This window comes from Leucoraja erinacea, chromosome 6 (assembly GCF_028641065.1).
Source record: "Leucoraja erinacea ecotype New England chromosome 6, Leri_hhj_1, whole genome shotgun sequence".
Lineage (NCBI taxonomy): Eukaryota > Metazoa > Chordata > Chondrichthyes > Rajiformes > Rajidae > Leucoraja > Leucoraja erinaceus.
Window position 1 is genome coordinate 71,934,800 of NC_073382.1, and position 17,437 is coordinate 71,952,236.

At 44.5% G+C, this 17,437-nt stretch overlaps 1 protein-coding gene across 1 annotated transcript; it reads right to left on the bottom strand.

The window, feature by feature from the left end:
- Positions 1-73: 73 nt before the first annotated feature.
- nepro (nucleolus and neural progenitor protein) lies at positions 74-13,485 on the bottom strand. The gene is made up of 9 exons (XM_055637367.1): positions 13,310-13,485; positions 7,959-8,113; positions 7,074-7,150; positions 6,858-6,998; positions 3,251-3,328; positions 2,757-3,136; positions 2,398-2,462; positions 1,730-1,965; positions 74-737 (listed from the first exon to the last, which is right to left on the bottom strand). Exons 1-9 carry the CDS (start codon positions 13,404-13,406, stop codon positions 293-295), a joined length of 1,674 nt encoding a protein of 557 aa, XP_055493342.1. The 5' UTR covers positions 13,407-13,485; the 3' UTR covers positions 74-292.
- Between the last annotated feature and the right edge of the window lie 3,952 nt (positions 13,486-17,437).

Here is a 17,437-nt window from a genome sequence, read left to right on the forward strand (position 1 = left end):
TCTTAGTCTTGAAAGTGCTGCAATATAAACTTATAATAGTAACATTCAGGAAACAAACATTGAGAACGTTACATTTTGTTAAAATAAAAGTCCTTTATCATTGCAAATACACATTAAGAGGAGACATTTCCAGATAGGAATTTCTTGGAGCAGCCAGGTTTGTTGTAACAAGAATAATTAAAGTGGCACAAGTATAATAACCATTTCATTTTTAACTGCATTGCACGGTGATCGCACTTCAAGGTTTGCTTCCGATATTCTGCTTTGGAAATCATTTATAGTAACTTATAAACTATACACCAATTGATGCAAAAATATCATCAATATCATCTACATTTAGCATGGCTGGAGATTCTGTTCTTGGTGGATGTGGCACATTCTTCAGACTGTGATCTGGACCAATATCTCCCACAGGTTCAGCAGACATGTCCGTGGTAACACTTTGTCTCTTTACAGAAGCTTGCTCATCAATATCAAAATGTGGGATTGTATGCAATTTTCTGTTCCTTTTCTTTGCTGTAAGTCTAGTTCTTCGGTATTTTTTCAGCAATGACTTATTTCTCCTTGACTGTATTTTGCACAACTTTAACTGCCTCTTGTTCCTTATTTTATGCTTCCGTAGAAGGGTTGTTCTGCTCAAACGATAGTTGAATATTTTGTCTCGTTGGAGTGTATGGAACTTTTTCGTGAGATATTTGCAGACAGAAGATTTTATAAACTTGATCTTCTTTGGAAAACTGAATAGTAAAAATAAATAAACTGTATTAAACCTTGACAAATCACTTGCACCAATGGATAAGTCTGAACCAAGTGAGCTGAAATACATTTGTAAATTAAATTAATTATTTTCACCTGCACTCTGCAAAATGGTCTGCAACTCAGTTGTGAAAGGTCACAAGTGGCTACATTGCAAAGCGGTGAAGTGCAAGCTGGGTGAGAGTATGAGAGCAAGCATCGAGGAAGGATGGGTGCACATCGATTATAAACAGCAGTCAAATGCTGCAAAAGGCCAACTTTCAATGCAAGTGGTTCACCAATTAATTTGCCTCCATATTCTTTCTTCCCCCACTCCAGCACTACGACAAGATATTGATTAATAGATAAAATGCTGACATGAGGAAGGTTACAAATCATAAATCATGACGAGCAAACCTTCTCCAGCTTGAAAGTGTTTTTCAGTTATACAACATGGAAACAGGCTCATCAGCACATTGAATCCATGCCATTCATCACACACCCATTTATACTAATCTTAATTTATTCACCCTCCCTTCCCTGTGCCCCACCTGCATGCGCACCCTATTCTTCCTTTCACCTTCCTCCTGTCCCCTTCCACCTAGTATATGCCTTCTGCAGGCTATACATTTCATGCCTCTTCCATCATTAACTCCTTACCTCACATTTTATTATATTTTCATCTTTGTCCAACTACTGTATCTGCCAATCAACCCCCCTCCCCCTTTTCTCTTCACCTGTATCACTTGCCAGATTTTGTTGTCCCTCCCCACCTCCCTTTCAGACTTCCTCTCCCACCCCTTTCACTACCATCAGTCTGAAGAAGGTTCCCAACCACAAACATCACCTATCCATGTTCTCCAGAGATGATGCCTGACCGCTGTTATTCTAGCACTTTGTGTACTTTTTTTGTAAACAGCATTTGTAGTTCCTTGCCCCTACAACAAGATTTCAATGTAATCCGCTCTGAATCCTTCACATTGATTATACAGACCTGTAACCAAGACATTCCACCATCTTCAATTTGTGACATTTCTGATAAAGATTTCCAAAATAGCAGCGCTCATGCTTTAGTTTCCTTTGCCTGAACCAACGGAATATTGTCTTGAGCTCATGAGACAGTACACTGAATGACTGTGCTGCAGTAATCTTCTCCAAAAACTCATTCAGTGGGACACGTTCATTCTTCTTCTTTCTTTTGCAGCTATATTCTCCCTCAGAGTTCTGGTTCTAGTAAAACAGAATGCTCTTTTTAATATAAAAAGGAAAAACAACATGTAACACCAATGGTGATACATGTATTTTTGATGTATCTTTAGTTTAGTTTAGTTTACAGATGCAACCCGGAAACAGGCCTTTCAGTCCCGCCAAGTTTGCACCAACCAGCAATCCCCGTATACCAGCACTATCCTACACACATTAGGGGCAATTTACACCTTAACCAAGCCAATTGACCTACAAACCTGTACATCTTTGGAGTGTGGGAGAACACGAAAGATCTTTGAGAAAACCCATGCGGTCACATTGAGAACGTACAAACTATATTCGGACAGCACCTGTAGTCGGGATTGAACCCGGGTCTCTGGCACTGCAAGCGCTGTAAAGCAGTAACTCTACCGCTGCACCACCGTGCCGCTACAGCAGCTAAGGAAGCATACTGACCGTAAAAAAGTTGCGACTCTGAGCCTGTAGAGACTTCATTTTAAATCCAAACTGTCCGTCAGTTCCTTTAATGTAAACAGAATCAGTCGTTCAATTCAATACCAACAAAATTAATTCTTGCAAAAAAAATCGTAAAAGCCAAAAGCAACCAATTGTGAAAAACATCACAACAGCCGACAAAACCCTTAGTTTCGGTATTACTAGACAGATAAAAAACTGCTGAAGAAGAGTTTCGGCCCGAAACGTTGCCTATTTCCTTCGCTCCATAGATGCTGCCGTACCCACTGAGTTTCTCCAGCACTTTTGGCTACCTAAAATAACCCAACAATTAACTGTGATTGATATAAACAAAGGCTCACCAATTTTACAGAGTCTTTTACCCTGTACAGGAACGCCAATATCCAGGAGCCGACTGTTGATCTTAGGATCAAAGTTGTAATTTCCATCCAATTGTATACCATGACCATCCGACAACAGTAACGCTTCTTCTTCTTCAGAGAACAACTTATCAAGTAAACTTGGCTTTTCCAAAAGTACTCTAGTTTTCCGAGAAAGACGACCTGGCAATTTATCCAGTGTTCCTTTAATACTGGAAAGACCAAGCCACTGCTTGATGCTACCAGGGAAGGAAAAGTCCTTCATAAAAGGCAAAGGTTGAATTTTAGATACTTTATCTATTGCCACGACCAGCTTGTCATATAAAACTTCGAGATATATTAAGATTCTTTTAAACAGGAACCTAGAAAAAAGCAAAAGACAATTGTAAAATATTTGCTGCAAATGTTTCATTAAAATATTTACTGCAAGTCAGCAACTATAAATAACATTTCCATCAAATTAATTCTTGACTTACCACAGTCTGCTAAGCATTCCCATTGTAACCACATTTAGGATTATATACCTTCCATATCGAAGAAACTGAGAGGCCAAACTGCAATATGTTAGAATTAAGGTAATCAGCAATTCAGAAATGTTTTAACTTGACATCAGAGAATTCACTTCAATGTGGTAGCTTTCTACCAACTATTAGGGACACTCCCACCCGAGTCAGAAGGCTGTAGTTTCAAGTCCCATTGCAGTGCTTTTAAAATAAAAATCTAAAATGGGTTGAGTTGCTTGGTGTGGCACAGTGGCACAGTGGCACAGCAGTAGAGCCTCACAATACCAAAGAGGTGAGTTTGATCCTGACTATGAGTGCTGTCTGTGAGGAGTTTGTACGTTCTCCCTGTGACCGCGTGGGATAGTAGGACGCGTAGGATGACATAGAACTAGTGTACGGGTGATTGATGTTCAGCATGGACTTGGTTTCCACGCTATATCTCCAGGCTAACAGTCGACTATTTCAATGCCAGTACTCCCAAATAAGACATTAAATAGAGACACAAAATTGTGCAGATGCCGCAATATGGAGCAACAAAACAATCTGCTGAATGACCTCAGCAAGTCGAGCAGCATCTGCGGAGTGCAATAGGTTGGCGTTTCGGGCTGGATCCTTTCATCCGGATTGAAAAAGTGGGAGGAGAGAGAGGTTTAGTTCTCATGGATGGAGGCCAACAGTCCAATAACACAAGATAGACACAAAGTGCTGGAGTAATTCAGCGGGTCATGCAACATCTCTGGATAAAATGCATAGGTGACGTTTCGGGTTGGGACCCTTCTTCCGGTCTGAAGAGCACATGGAAATTGGACAAGTTTGAACTGTTAAGAGTCAAGAGTGTTTAAGTGTCATATGTCAAAGAAAGAGATTAATTAAAACAAATATAGGTCCCTTGCAGTCAGAAACAGGTGAGTTGATCATGGGGAACAAGGATATGGCGGACCAATTGAATAACTACTTTGGTTCCGTCTTCACTAAGGAAGACATAAATAATTTGCCGGAAATAGCAGGGGACCACGGGTCAAAGGAGTTGGAGGAATTGAGTGAAATCCAGGTTAGCCGGGAAGTAGTGTTGGGTAAACTGAATGGATTAAAGGCCGATAAATCCCCAGGGCCAGATAGGTTGCATCCCAGAGTACTTAAGGAAGTAGCTCCAGAAATAGTGGATGCATTAGTAATAATCTTTCAAAACTCTTTAGATTCTGGAGTAGTTCCTGAGGATTGGCGGGTAGCAAACGTAACCCCACTTTTTAAGAAGGGAGGGAGAGAGAAAACGGAGAATTACAGACCAGTTAGTCTAACATCGGTAGTGGGGAAACTGCTAGAGTCAGTTATTAAAAATGGGATAGCAGCACATTTGGAAAGTGGTGAAATCATTGGACAAAGTCAGCATGGATTTACAAAAGGTAAATCATGTCTGACGAATCTTATAGAATTTTTCGAGGATGTAACTAGTAGCGTGGATGGGGAGAACCAGTGGATGTGGTGTATCTGGACTTCCAGAAGGCTTTCGACAAGGTCCCACATAAGAGATTAGTATACAAACTTAAAGTACACGGCATTGGGGGTTCAGTATTGATGTGGATAGAGAACTGGCTGGCAAACAGGAAGCAAAGAGTAGGAGTAAACGGGTCCTTTTCACAATGGCAGGCAGTGACTAGTGGTGTACCGCAAGGCTCAGTGCTGGGACCCCAGCTATTTACAATATATATTAATGATCTGGATGAGGGAATTGAAGGCAATATCTCCAAGTTTGCGGATGACACTAAGCTGGGGGGCAGTGTTAGCTGTGAGGAGGATGCTAGGAGACTGCAAGGTGACTTGGATAGGCTGGGTGAGTGGGAAAATGTTTGGCAGATGCAGTATAATGTGGATAAATGTGAGGTTATCCATATTGGTGGCAAAAACAGGTAAGCAGACTATTATCTAAATGGTGGCCGACTAGTTAAAGGGGAGATGCAGCGAGACCTGGGTGTCATGGTACATCAGTCATTGAAAGTAGGCATGCAGGTGCAGCAGGCAGTGAAGAAAGCGAATGGTATGTTAGCTTTCATAGCAAAAGGATGTTGGGGAAGTCCAGGACAAGGGGTCACAGCTTAAGGATAAGGGGGAAATCCTTTAAAACCGAGATGAAAAGAACTTTTTTCACACAGAGAGTGGTGAATCTCTGGAACTCTCTGCCGCAGAGGGTAGTCGAGGCCAGTTCATTGGCTATATTTAAGAGGGAGTTAGATGTGGCCCTTGTGGCTAAGGGAATCAGAGGGTATGGAGAGAAGGCAGGTACGGGATACTGAGTTGGATGATCAGCCATGATCATATTGAATGGCGGTGCAGGCTCGAAGGGCCGAATGGCCTACTCCTGCACCTAATTTCTATGTTTCTATGTCCCAGATAGAACAGTGAAATTCTTACTTGCTGCAGCACAACAGAATATACAAACATAGTACACTGTAAACAATATGATAAACGAGAGGAAAAAAAGTTCTGTGTATATATACACATACTCACAAGTACACACACACACACACATATATATACACACATCAAACAGCATCTGCAGTTCTTTATTTCTACAATCCAGTAACACAGTTTGAAGAACAGGGGTTCACTTTGTGCCTCACTATCCACTTTTGGCTGAGAGTCAAAAATACGCCAGCATCAAATACAGTTCAGCAGCATTTTAGAATAGCTATCAATTTGCTACATTCAAAATATTTCCAGAGATTAAATAGGGAACTTAATTCACTCAAATAGGAACAGTACTAAAAAATAAACAATATCTAAAGTCCACATGATTAAATACTCTGCAATGATGCACTTTGTTTAACTGTCGAAAACACATAACAAAGCTACACTTCTAAATAATTGATCTTGATTGAACAATGCTGCACGGAAACAGCCCCTTTGGGCCCATCAACTCCATGCCAACCATTGATCACCTATGCACACCACTTCTGTTATCCCACTTTCACATCCACTCCTTGCACACCAGGGGCAATTTACAGAGGCCAATTAACCTTCAAACCCTGATGTCTTTGGGATGTGTGGAGGAAACCGGAGCACTCAGAGGAAACCTATGTCACAGGGAGAATGTGGAAACTCCATACAAACAGCATCCGGGGTCAGGATCGAATCCGAGTTTCTGGCGATTTAAGGCAGCAGCTCTGCCAGCAGACGATAACAAACGGACGGAACGGTGGTGCAGCGATAGAGTTGGCGACTTATAGCACCTGAGATCCGGATTTGATCCTTACTACGGTTGCTGTCTGTACGAAGTTTGGACATTCCCCCGACTACGGGTTTTCCCTGGGTGCTCCCATGTTCCAAACATGCACATGTTTGTAGGTTAATTGGCTTCGGTAATGATTGTAAATTGTCCCTAGTGTGTAGGATAGCGCTGGTGTACGGGGATCACTGGTCGGCGTGCACTCAGTGGGCCAAAGGGCCTGTTTCCACCCTGTGTCTCTGTATCTGTAACTGCTGAGAGATGGTTTTATTATAAAGGCAAATAGCACATCAGAGTAAGACAGTGCAACACATGTAGACAGTGGGGAATGGAGGGTATCGCCATACTCAAGGATACAGAAATGCTTTGGAGCACATATCCATCAACCGCAGTATCAGCTTACTGCCTCCCAATACTTTCAGTGACATCCACTCCAAGACTGGCTGGTTGGGGACCCGTTTTGGGCAATTGGTTACCATCCTACGCTTTCTGGTGACACTTAAAATAAAAAATCAAAGTTACAATGCAATTCATTAGAATAAAGTGTACTTTTACATTTGTTGCTAAGTTTACCTTGAGCATGTGTTGATCAGGCTTTGAATAGAATGTTTAAGTTGCATTTTTTGGAAACGTTTTGCACATTGTTCAACCTATTGAGGGTAGATAAAATTAAAAGTAATTTCATAAATTCATTGTATTCATTGTAAGTAAGTGAGTAAGTTTATTGGCCTAGTATTCACATACAAGGAATTTGCCTTGGTGCTCCGCCCACAAGTAACAACATGACATACAGTGACACTTACGAATGACTCAGAAAACACTAAACATTAATAATAATAAAGCATTAATGATAAAACACCATTGATCAAGCATGTGAACCTACAAAATACCAGATCAAAGGGAGGCTACAGATTTTTGGCTGTTGAGTAGAACAACTACTCGTGGATAAAAACTGTTTTTATGTCTGGCTGTGGCAGCTTTGACAATCCGGAGTCGCCTTCCAGAGGGAAGTGATTCAAAGAGTTTGTGGCCAGGGTGAGAGGGGTCAGAGATGATCTTGCCCGCTCGCTTCCTGGTCCTTGCAGTGTACAGTTCATCAATGGAGGGAAGGTTGCAGCCAATAACCTTCTCAGCTGATCGGACGATTCGCTGCCTCCAGGTGTCGTGCTTGGTGGCTGAGCCAAACCAGACCATGATGGAGAAGGTGAGAACAGACTCTACGAGGACCATGTAGAATTAATAGAAATAAATGCGACGTGAGAGCTTCTGCTGCACACACCTCAAAACTGAATTTTGTGCATTGCTCTGTCTTTTCCCTTAAGTAAAAAAACCATCCTTGAATGGTGGTTAACAGTAAAATAGTTTTCAATATAATGTAGCTAATTTGATTGAAAAACTACACTCCGGCAATCATGTCGTTGATTGAAAGTTATCACAAATCTCTGCAAGGATACTAACCTGCTTTATTACAAGATAAGGTTTGTGCCGGTACAGCCTGTTGTGGAAAGTATATATAATAGAATGCAGGACAAGCAGCTCCACTGTAAGGGATTTATCAGTTAATACTCTGATGGCATTTTCACAGGCCTTATGTAGGTCGATTATGCAGCTGTCTGGAATAAAACACAGTGTGATTCTGTCACAACACATTTAAATTTGAAATGTTTCTAGGACTTGACACAAATCACCTTAAATAAACTTAAATATCAGTCAGATGATACTCTTATTTAAAAACCTCAGACTGAATATTATGTAGAAACAGTCAAACACAGATTAATGTACAGTGTTAAATGAAATAAACTACCCAAAAGATAGGAATAGATATAGACACAAATAGCTGGAGTAACTCAGCGAGTCAGAGTCTCTGGAGAAAAGGACTAGGAAACGTTTTGGGTCAGGACCCTTCTTCAGACTCAAAATGTCACCTATTCCTTTTCTCCAGAGATGCTGTCTGACCCACTTAGGTACTCCAGCTTTTTGTGTCCATCTTCGGTTTAAACCAGCATCTGCAGTTCCTTCCTACACATGTAAGAATAATCTCTACTACTTTGGTATGATTCTCTCCAAATCCCAAAGGCGGACGGGTTTGTAGGTTAATTGGCTTCTATAAATTGTCCCTAGTGTGTAGGAAGTGTACGTGAAAGTGAATAAATAACATGGATCTCGGGTGAACGTGTGATCAATGGTCGACATTGACTTGGTGGGCCAAAGGGCTTTTTTTCCAATCACTATCTATCTCTAAACTAAACTAAAATTCTTCAAAACACGAGCCCAAAAAAGTGTAAAACTAGCTCATCACTTACTCTTTCCACTAACAAACATTATCAACAGCATTCATGCCATGTTTTGAGTATGCCTTACAAATGGTAACCAGAAACCATTCACTCTATACAACTGTTTTAAAACAAGGATGTTGTATTTTCATTTGGTAAACAAAAGTGCTGGAGAAACTCAGCGGGTGCGGCAGCATCTATGGAGCGAAGGAAAAATGCAACGTTTCGGGACAAAACCCTTCTTCATTGGTCGGTATTTTCATTTAAAGTGTGCAGGTCTCGTACAAAGACAAGTTGCTATGTTGAAAAATTAGTAATAATCTAATATAACGGTAAATTTGAGAGGAATGGGAGGTTAGAGCAACATCCAAGCAGGCACAGTACAACCTTCAAGTGTATATAACCGAAGACATTGCAGGAAACTAGAAAGGAAATTGCGGGAACCCTGGTTGAAATTTACGAGTCATCCTTAAATACAGGAGAGGTGGCAAATGTTGTGCCTTTTCAAAAAAGGCTGCAGGGAAAATGCTGGGAACTATAGGCCGGTGAGCTTAACATCTGTAGTTGGAAAGTTACTAGAGTATTCAGAGGGATAGGTTATACAAGCATTCGGATGGGCAAGGGCTGATAGTCAGCATGGTTTTGTACGTGGGAGGTCGTGTCTCACAAATCTGATTGATTTTTTTGAAGATGTGACCAAAAAGGTCGATGAGGGCAGAGTTGTAGATGTTGTGTACATGGATTTCAGTCACGCATTCAACAAGGTTCCACATGGTAGGCTGCTCTGGAAGGTTAGATTACATGGGATCGAAGGAGAGATAGCTGAATGGATAGCAAATTGGCTCCATGGAAGGAAGCAGAGGATGATGGTGGAAGGTTGTTTCTCGGACTGAAGGCCTGTGACTAGTGGTGTGCCTCAGGGTTCGGTGTTGGGCCCGTTACTGTTAGTCATCTACATCAATGATTTGGATGAGAACATACTGGGCAAATTAGCAAGTTTGCTGATGATACAAAAGTGAGTGGTTTTGCAAATAGTGAAGATGGTTGTGAAAGATTGCAACAGGATCCGGATCGATTGGCCAGGTGGGCTGAGGAATGGTTGTTGGAATTTAATACAGAGAAGTGTGAGGTGTTGCATTTTGGGACGTCTAACAAGGGCAGGACCAAAGATCTTATAGCGAAGCAAGATGGGTTACTCTCACGCAAACGTGTAGTACGCTCATGGGCGGATTCATGGGCGATTTTATGACTCATTTTAGCAACCTGCCTCCGCCATCTTGTGCCGCCATCTTGCTCCGCCATCTTGCTTCCGGCCAAAGATTGGATCCGCAGCGGGGAGAGGGAGTGTGGGGTCCGGGGCAGCGGGAGAGGGAGTGTGGGGTCCGGGGCAGCGGGAGAGGGAGTGCGCGGCCCGGGGCAGCGGGAGAGGGAGTGTGGGGCCCGGGGCAGCGGGAGAGGGGATAAGGCCTAGTGTGTGTGAAGTTGCGGGGAGGTTTACAATGTTTCTTATTTACAATGTTTCTTATTTAATGTCCCGTGTCTAGTCTGAAATAAAGTTCATTATTGGATCAGAATATAATTGTGTGTGTTATATGATTATATACATTTATATAATTTTCATGTATGTGTGTTTATAAACATTTTATTCTTTAACAAGAATTAACAGAATTATGAATCTAACCCTATATCACACACAAAAAGTTCCCCCGCAATGTCAATTACCCTGCGAGTCGGGTCGGTTCCGGTTACTACAAAATCAACTCAAACACTGTTTGTGAGCCATTTAAAAAGAAATGATTTAAAAAACATTAAAAAAGACAATTACCAGAGTCAAATTTTATTCTTGACAAGAAGTATGAACTGACAGATTTATGAATCTAACCCACACAAACTGTTGCCCCGCAACATTGATTACACTGCGAGTCGGGTCGGATCAGGTAGGCTCAGGTTACTAAAATGGGCGTGGAAAAATGCCCAGGATCCCCTCCATAGCATACTACACGTCAGCCCATTGCATTTCGCAGGAGTAGCCCATCTTGCTCCGCTATAAGATCTTTGGGCAGGACAAAGATCCTATAGCAAGCAAGATAGTGCACTCCTGCTAAAACCAATGGGCTGGCAACGGAGCGGAACATCAGCCTTTTCATCGGCCATTTCAGTAAACCCAACCCAACCCGACTGTATATCCCTCTCGCAGTGTAATCAGCGTTGTGGGGGAACAGTTTGTGTGTGTGTTATAGTGTTAGATTCATAATTCTGTTATTTTCTGTTAATGATTAATATGTTAATAAATTATAATTCTGTTAATTTTCTTTTTTGGATTCAAAGCCTCGGGATTGGGATCGGACTGTGCAAGGGTGGAGAGGGGGCACTGAGGGAAAAGGGGCTGTGCCCACACGGCTGTGTAAAAGGGGAGACCTTTCCAATCTACGCTTCCCTCTTTCTGTCTCCGCTGCGCCTTTTCAATATTGGTTGTTTATTTTTTCCACAAAAAGATAAAGGCAGAGTGAGCGAGAGTGAGAGGCTGAGGCTTGCACTGACCGACTGAGCGAGTGTAGCCCACGGAAAGTCCGCCAGCTTCCCACCCCTTCTGCCCCAACAAATAACAAATGTAGCTTGCAAGATGCTAAGACCTGCGAACGGGGAGCAGCTGCACGCTGTGAACTATGTGGAGGACTATCTGGATTCAATCGAGTCTCTGCCTTTTGATCTCCAGAGGAACGTTTCTCTGATGAGCGAAATCGATGCTCAATATCTAGGTAAGAACTAGGGTACAAGCCCGACCCCCACCAAAGTTTGGAAGCCGGGCAGTGAGCATGATGGGGGAAGAAACCAAAGGGCCGTCTGTTCTCAGCTTCGGCACTCATGCCCTCCCAATTCCGCCCCCCCCCCCCCCCCCCCCACACCCTCGTCAGTGAGTCCCTTTAAAGGGGCAGAGAGGCAGAGAGAAAATGAGGAGAAGATTTTTACCAAAGATCTTTGATTTTTATGAGGATGTTTCCGTAACCGGCTTCCGTCTCCTTACTAGCATCTTTGCTCAGCTATGGCAGACAAAGATGGCGGAGACAGAAGCTGGTTACAGAAATGGTGCCAAAGATTACCCATGAATCTGCCCATGACCATACTACGTCTTTCTCGTTGATTGGGCTATCTTGCTTGCTATAGGATCTTTTGGCAGGACCTACACAGTAAATGGTACGCGTATGGGTAGTGTTGTGGAGCAGAGGGATCAGAGTGCAGGTGCATGGTTCCTTGAAGGTCGAGTCACAGATATATACGGTGGTAAAAAGGCTTTTGGCACTTTGGCCTTCATCAGTCAGAGTATTGAGTATAGAAGTTGGGAGGTCATGTTGCAGTTGTATAAGGCGTTGGTGAGGCCGCATTTAGAATATTGTGTTTAGTTCTAGGCACGTTATAGGAAAGATATTGTCAAGCTTGAAAGGGTTCAAAAAAGATTTACGAGGATGTTGCCAGGATTAGAGGGTGTGAGCTATAGGTTGAGTAGGCTGGGTCTCTATTCCTTGGAGGATGAGGGGTGATCTTATTGAGTTGTACAAAATCATGGGAGGAATAGAACGGGTAGATGCACGGAGTCTCTTGCCCTGAGTAGGAGAATCGAGGACCAGACGACATAGGTTCAAGGTGAAGGGGAAAAGATTTAAAAGGAATCCGAGGGGTAACTTTTTCCACACAAAGGGTGGTGGGTGTATGGAACAAGCTGCCAGAGGAGGTAGTTAAGGCTGGGACTATCCCATTGTTAAAGAAACAGTCAGACAGGTACACGGATTGGACAGGCTTGGAGCGAAATGCACCAAGCACAGGCAAGTGGGATTAGTGTAGCTGGGACATTGTTGGCCGATGTGGGCAAGTTGGGCTGAAGGGTCTGTCTGTTTCCACACTGCATCTATGACCGAGTACTGAACAATGTCAGACAAACAGGGGTGGTGGTGGAAGCAGATACAATGGAGGCTTTTGTACAGAAAATAATTCTGTCAAGACTTGACACAAGATTTGGTTTGGAATAAACTGCACATGTATATATTAGGATGTTATCAATGGAAAGAAATGCGCTCAACTATATTTGGGGTAATTTAGGGGGGGAGGGGGGGCTTGTTCTGCTTGTATTTAGTGCAGAACTGTTTCTGCTCTGCACTTTCTGATTTTTTTTTAAGCTTCTCGTGTTTTTTTTACATTAAGCACGTGTGTTTTTACGTGGTTCCGATTACTGAGCATAAGCAAGGTTGGATGGTGCTATTTGCAGCAAAGCTCTATCATCTTTGATTTGCAGCGTGTGAGCTGCACGGCGCCGGGCAGTGAGTGGGGGGCGGTGCAGTCTGCAGCGTGTGGACCAAACATCTTGGTAAATTGCACGGCGTAGGGGTCCGCTCATACCAAAGATCATCTTTGGCTCATACCCAGGTCGGGCAGTGAGTGGGGAGGTGACATTTGCAGCGTGTGGGCTGCATGGTGCCGGCTGTGAGTGTGTCGGTGCTATCTGCAGCGTGTGGGCTACACGCCACCGGGGTCCGCTCATACCTAGGTCGGTGCACGCGACGGTGAGGGAAGTAGAGCCCGGGAATGGAATGTCGACCGCGTTCCAAACCTCCGTCGCGTTCCAGCCCCCCGCCGCCATGTTCCACTGCAGGAAGAGACCGCGGCTGCAACCGGGCGTCTCGTCCAACCAGGCAAAAGGGGTGGGTGCAGCTGCACCTCCTGCACAAGAAGCTTCAAGCAAGATTCCACCCGCCTCCCCTCGGGACTGTCGAGTTGCAACCAAAGATCTTATAGCTCCGCTACAGGATCTTTGATTGCAACTGCTCTCCGGCACTGAGGAAGCGCCCTTTACAATAAGCGAGTTCGGTATTCCGACTGCGCATGCCCAGGTCATAGGTCACTCGCTATAAACATTCTCGGCAGCTGTGGTACTGCGTTGTGTGCAGGCCTGCGTTTCGTCCTTGGTCAGGGTCGGGTCTCCGGCGCTGTGGGCACTGTTGAATTGCTGCTGGGTCATCGTCCCCTCCCCTCCCGGGTGTCCCATCCCCTGTCCTGGGTGGCTCTGGGCTTACAGCCAGTGCGAGGAGATAGCGCTGGCGCAGGCCTGGATCGGTGGTGGCCACGGACTTGCAGCCGGCGCGAGGGCGAGGCGCTGGCTCCAGCTCGGCTTTGCCTGTCCAGCTGGCTTGGCCAGCAGCTGGGACGCCGTCCTGGAGCGGTGGCGGCCCCAGGGGGTTGGCTGGCGGCCACTGGGTGGGGTAGCGGGTGCGGCTGGCGGTCCCCATCCCATCGGGGAGCGGGTTCCTCGGAAGTTGGAGCGAGGTTGGGCTGGAGTTGGCGCTTCTTCTCTGCGCTGGCTCTGGGCTGTTGGTTGGCCTGGCGGAACAGGCTGGGTTGGGGTGGAAGATTGCAACCTTCACGTGGTCCGCCCTGTTTCGACGATTGCAATCAACCCGGCTTGCACAATCAAATAAGATCAAATAGAACAAGTTGTCCTACAACTTTAGGCTGCGCACATCATACACAAGAAGAAGAGCTGGGGTTGGTGCTTCTTTGCGCGCTGGCTGTGGGCCTCTGCTCTTCCGGGCCGCTGTCTCGTCGGTCCGGGGTTGTCAGTTGGCCCGGTGGGTGGGGGCCGCTTCTCCGGGCCGGTATCCCATCGGACCGGACGTCTCCGGCCACCCCCCAGACGGGGATGGGAAACTCGGGGGGGGGGGGGGGGGGGGGGGGTGGTAACTACGGTCCAGTGGCGGTTTGGCAGCGCTGGGGACCTGGCTTCGATCCTGGCTGCGGATTAGGCACAGGTCTGTGTGCGCGCACCTGCCGAGAATGTCTCCCCGCCAGTCCAGTCTCTCTCCCGCTCCCCCTTCTCACACTCGCATCTGCCCCCTCTATCTCGCTGTTAAAGCCCGCTCTCCCCGAACTGGCACCACCGTACCTCAGATTAAATATATTTTTACACATAAATCATGAATAAAGATAAAAATGTATACACAGTTTATACAGTCAACGCTTTGTTCGCTTTTTCTTTATAGCGAGTGACCTTTGATAAATCCTATGATTCATTGCGTTTTTTGGAATACCGAACTCACATAGTCAAGGGTGTTTTATTGTCATATGTCCCGGATAGAACAATGACATTCATGCTTCCAGCAGCACAACAGAATATGTAAACACTGTAGATAGACTAACAATACTGGAGTAACTCAGCGAGACAGGCAGCATCTCTGGAGAGAGTACTCTGTAAACAATATAATAAACGAGAAGAAAATGTTCAGTATGTGTGTGTGTGTATATATATATATACACACACACATACATACACACACACACAAACACTACAACCTCAAAATAAGCTCTGAACTACATAGACTTGGCATTAGTGTTGCCCTTTTGCACTATTATTGTTTATTTGTTTTACACATAAAAACAATAATAGTTTATATATAATAATATATATATAAAATACAGACATATAAAAACAAATAAACAATAATAGTGCAAAAAGAGAAAACCAATGCCCCCAAGTCCATGTAGTTCAGAGATTATTTTGAGGTTGTGGTAGTTGCAGGGAAGAAACTGTTCCAGAACCTGCACCTTTTCACACTCCTATATATTCTTCCCAATGGCAGGTGTGAAATAAGTGTGATCTTCAGAAATATGCACGCCTAGGAATTTTAAGTTTTTGAATCTCCACCATCGTCCTATTGATGTAGACAGGTTTGTGGGTCTTAATCCTTCCTCGTCCAAAGTCCATAATCAGTTCCTTGGTCTTACTGACATTGAGACCCAGGTTGCTGTACTGGCACCATTTGGTCATTCGATCGATCCATGCTTCTATACTCATGGTCATCTGTAATTCGTCCAACAACAGTGGTATCGTTGGCGAACTTAAAGATGGAGTTTGCACTGTTTCCCACCATACCACTGGGAAGAGTTGGCCATGAGGTGGGACGTGCTGTCCTTGTTGCTGTACATAGCACAGGTGCAGTCTAGTACATACATCCTGCGTTGCAGCAGTTGCCCCAGCTGTCTTCGCTTTCATCTGGAGATCCAAAGTACAATGTGTCAGTAAATGGGCCCAACGTGGGCCTCATTAAAAAAAGAACCCGTGGAGATGCTCAGCGAATCAGACAGCTTCTATGGAGGACAGAGGATGTTTGAAGGGTCCCAACCGGAAATGTCGTCTGTCCATTTCACTCTACAAAAGCTGCCTGACCCACTAAGTTCCTCTAGCAGTTTGCCTTTCGAAGACCCAGGGATGAGCTTATTGAGGTGTACAAGATCATGAGGGACTCTCTCAAACGTTTGCCCAGGGTGGAGAATTCTAAAACTAAAGGGCAAAGGATTATGGTGAGAGATTTAAGAGGGACCTCAGGGGCAACTTTTTTCTTTCAGATGGTAGTTTGGATCTGAAATTAGTTGTCAAAGGAAGCTATAAAAGCAGATGTTTATGTTAAGTTCTATCATTCTTTTAATTGTGTTGTGTTCTTTTAAATGTATTGGTACATGGTAACTCAAATATCACCACCAATTGGTGCATGTGACAATAAATTTGAATTCAATTCAATTCAATTCAACTTTAATGTCATCGCACAAAATACAAGTATCAGTACAACGAAATGCAGTTTTGCGTCAGTCCGTAGTAGTTGTACATAAAGAGAAAAAAACAAGAAAAAAAAATAGAAAGAGAGAAGATACAGAATAATCAGGAAATACAGAATGATTAAACACAGGGGGACGGAGGGACCAGAGAAGTCTATCGTCGGGACTCCGAGTTCAGCAGTGTGATTGTGTTGTTATAGAAGCTTTTCCTCATCCTGCTGGTACGTGACCTGAGGCTCCTGTACCGCCTCCCTGATGGGAGGAGGGCAAACAGTCCATGGTTGGGGTGTGAGGGGTCTTTGATGATCTTCCCAGCCCGCCTCAGACACCGTTTTCGGTGGAGGGCATCCATGGCAGGGAGCGGGGCACCGATGATGTGCTGCGCGGTTTTCACCACCCGTTGTAGTGCTTTCCTGTCCGCAGCAGTGCAGCTGCTGTACCATACCGTGAAGCAGGTGGTCAGGATACTCTCTATGGTACAGCGGTAAAGGTTGGTCAGGATCTGGGGGGACAGGTGGGCTTTCTTGAGCCTCCTAAGGAAGTAAAGGCGCTGCTGTGCCTTTTTGATCAGCTTGGAGGTGTTGAGGGACCAGGACAAGTCCTCCGAGATATGCACTCCGAGGAATTTATAGCTGGAGACGCGCTCCACCTCAGTCCCGTTGATATGGATGGCGGTATGACTGCCTCCTCTGGTCTGCCTGAAGTCGACAATAATCTCCTTCGTCTTTTTGGAGTTGAGGATGAGGTTATTGTCGGCACACCAGGTGGTCAGGTGCTGGATCTCATCCCTGTAGGCTGACTCATCGTTGTCGCTGATCAGTCCTACTACCGTGGTATCGTCAGCAAACTTAATAATGGCGTTGGATCCGTACTTTGGGATAATTTGGGATAGTTACGTTTTAAAGGATATTTAGACTGTTTTTTTTAAAAAGAAGGATTTAAAGGGCTTTGGGCCAAATGCAAGGGTATGGGACTGGCCTTGTAGGGCAACACGTTTGGCATAGACAAGGTGGGAGCAAGCCTATGTACAGCTTTATGTCTCTAGACTATGGTCTACTTTTAATT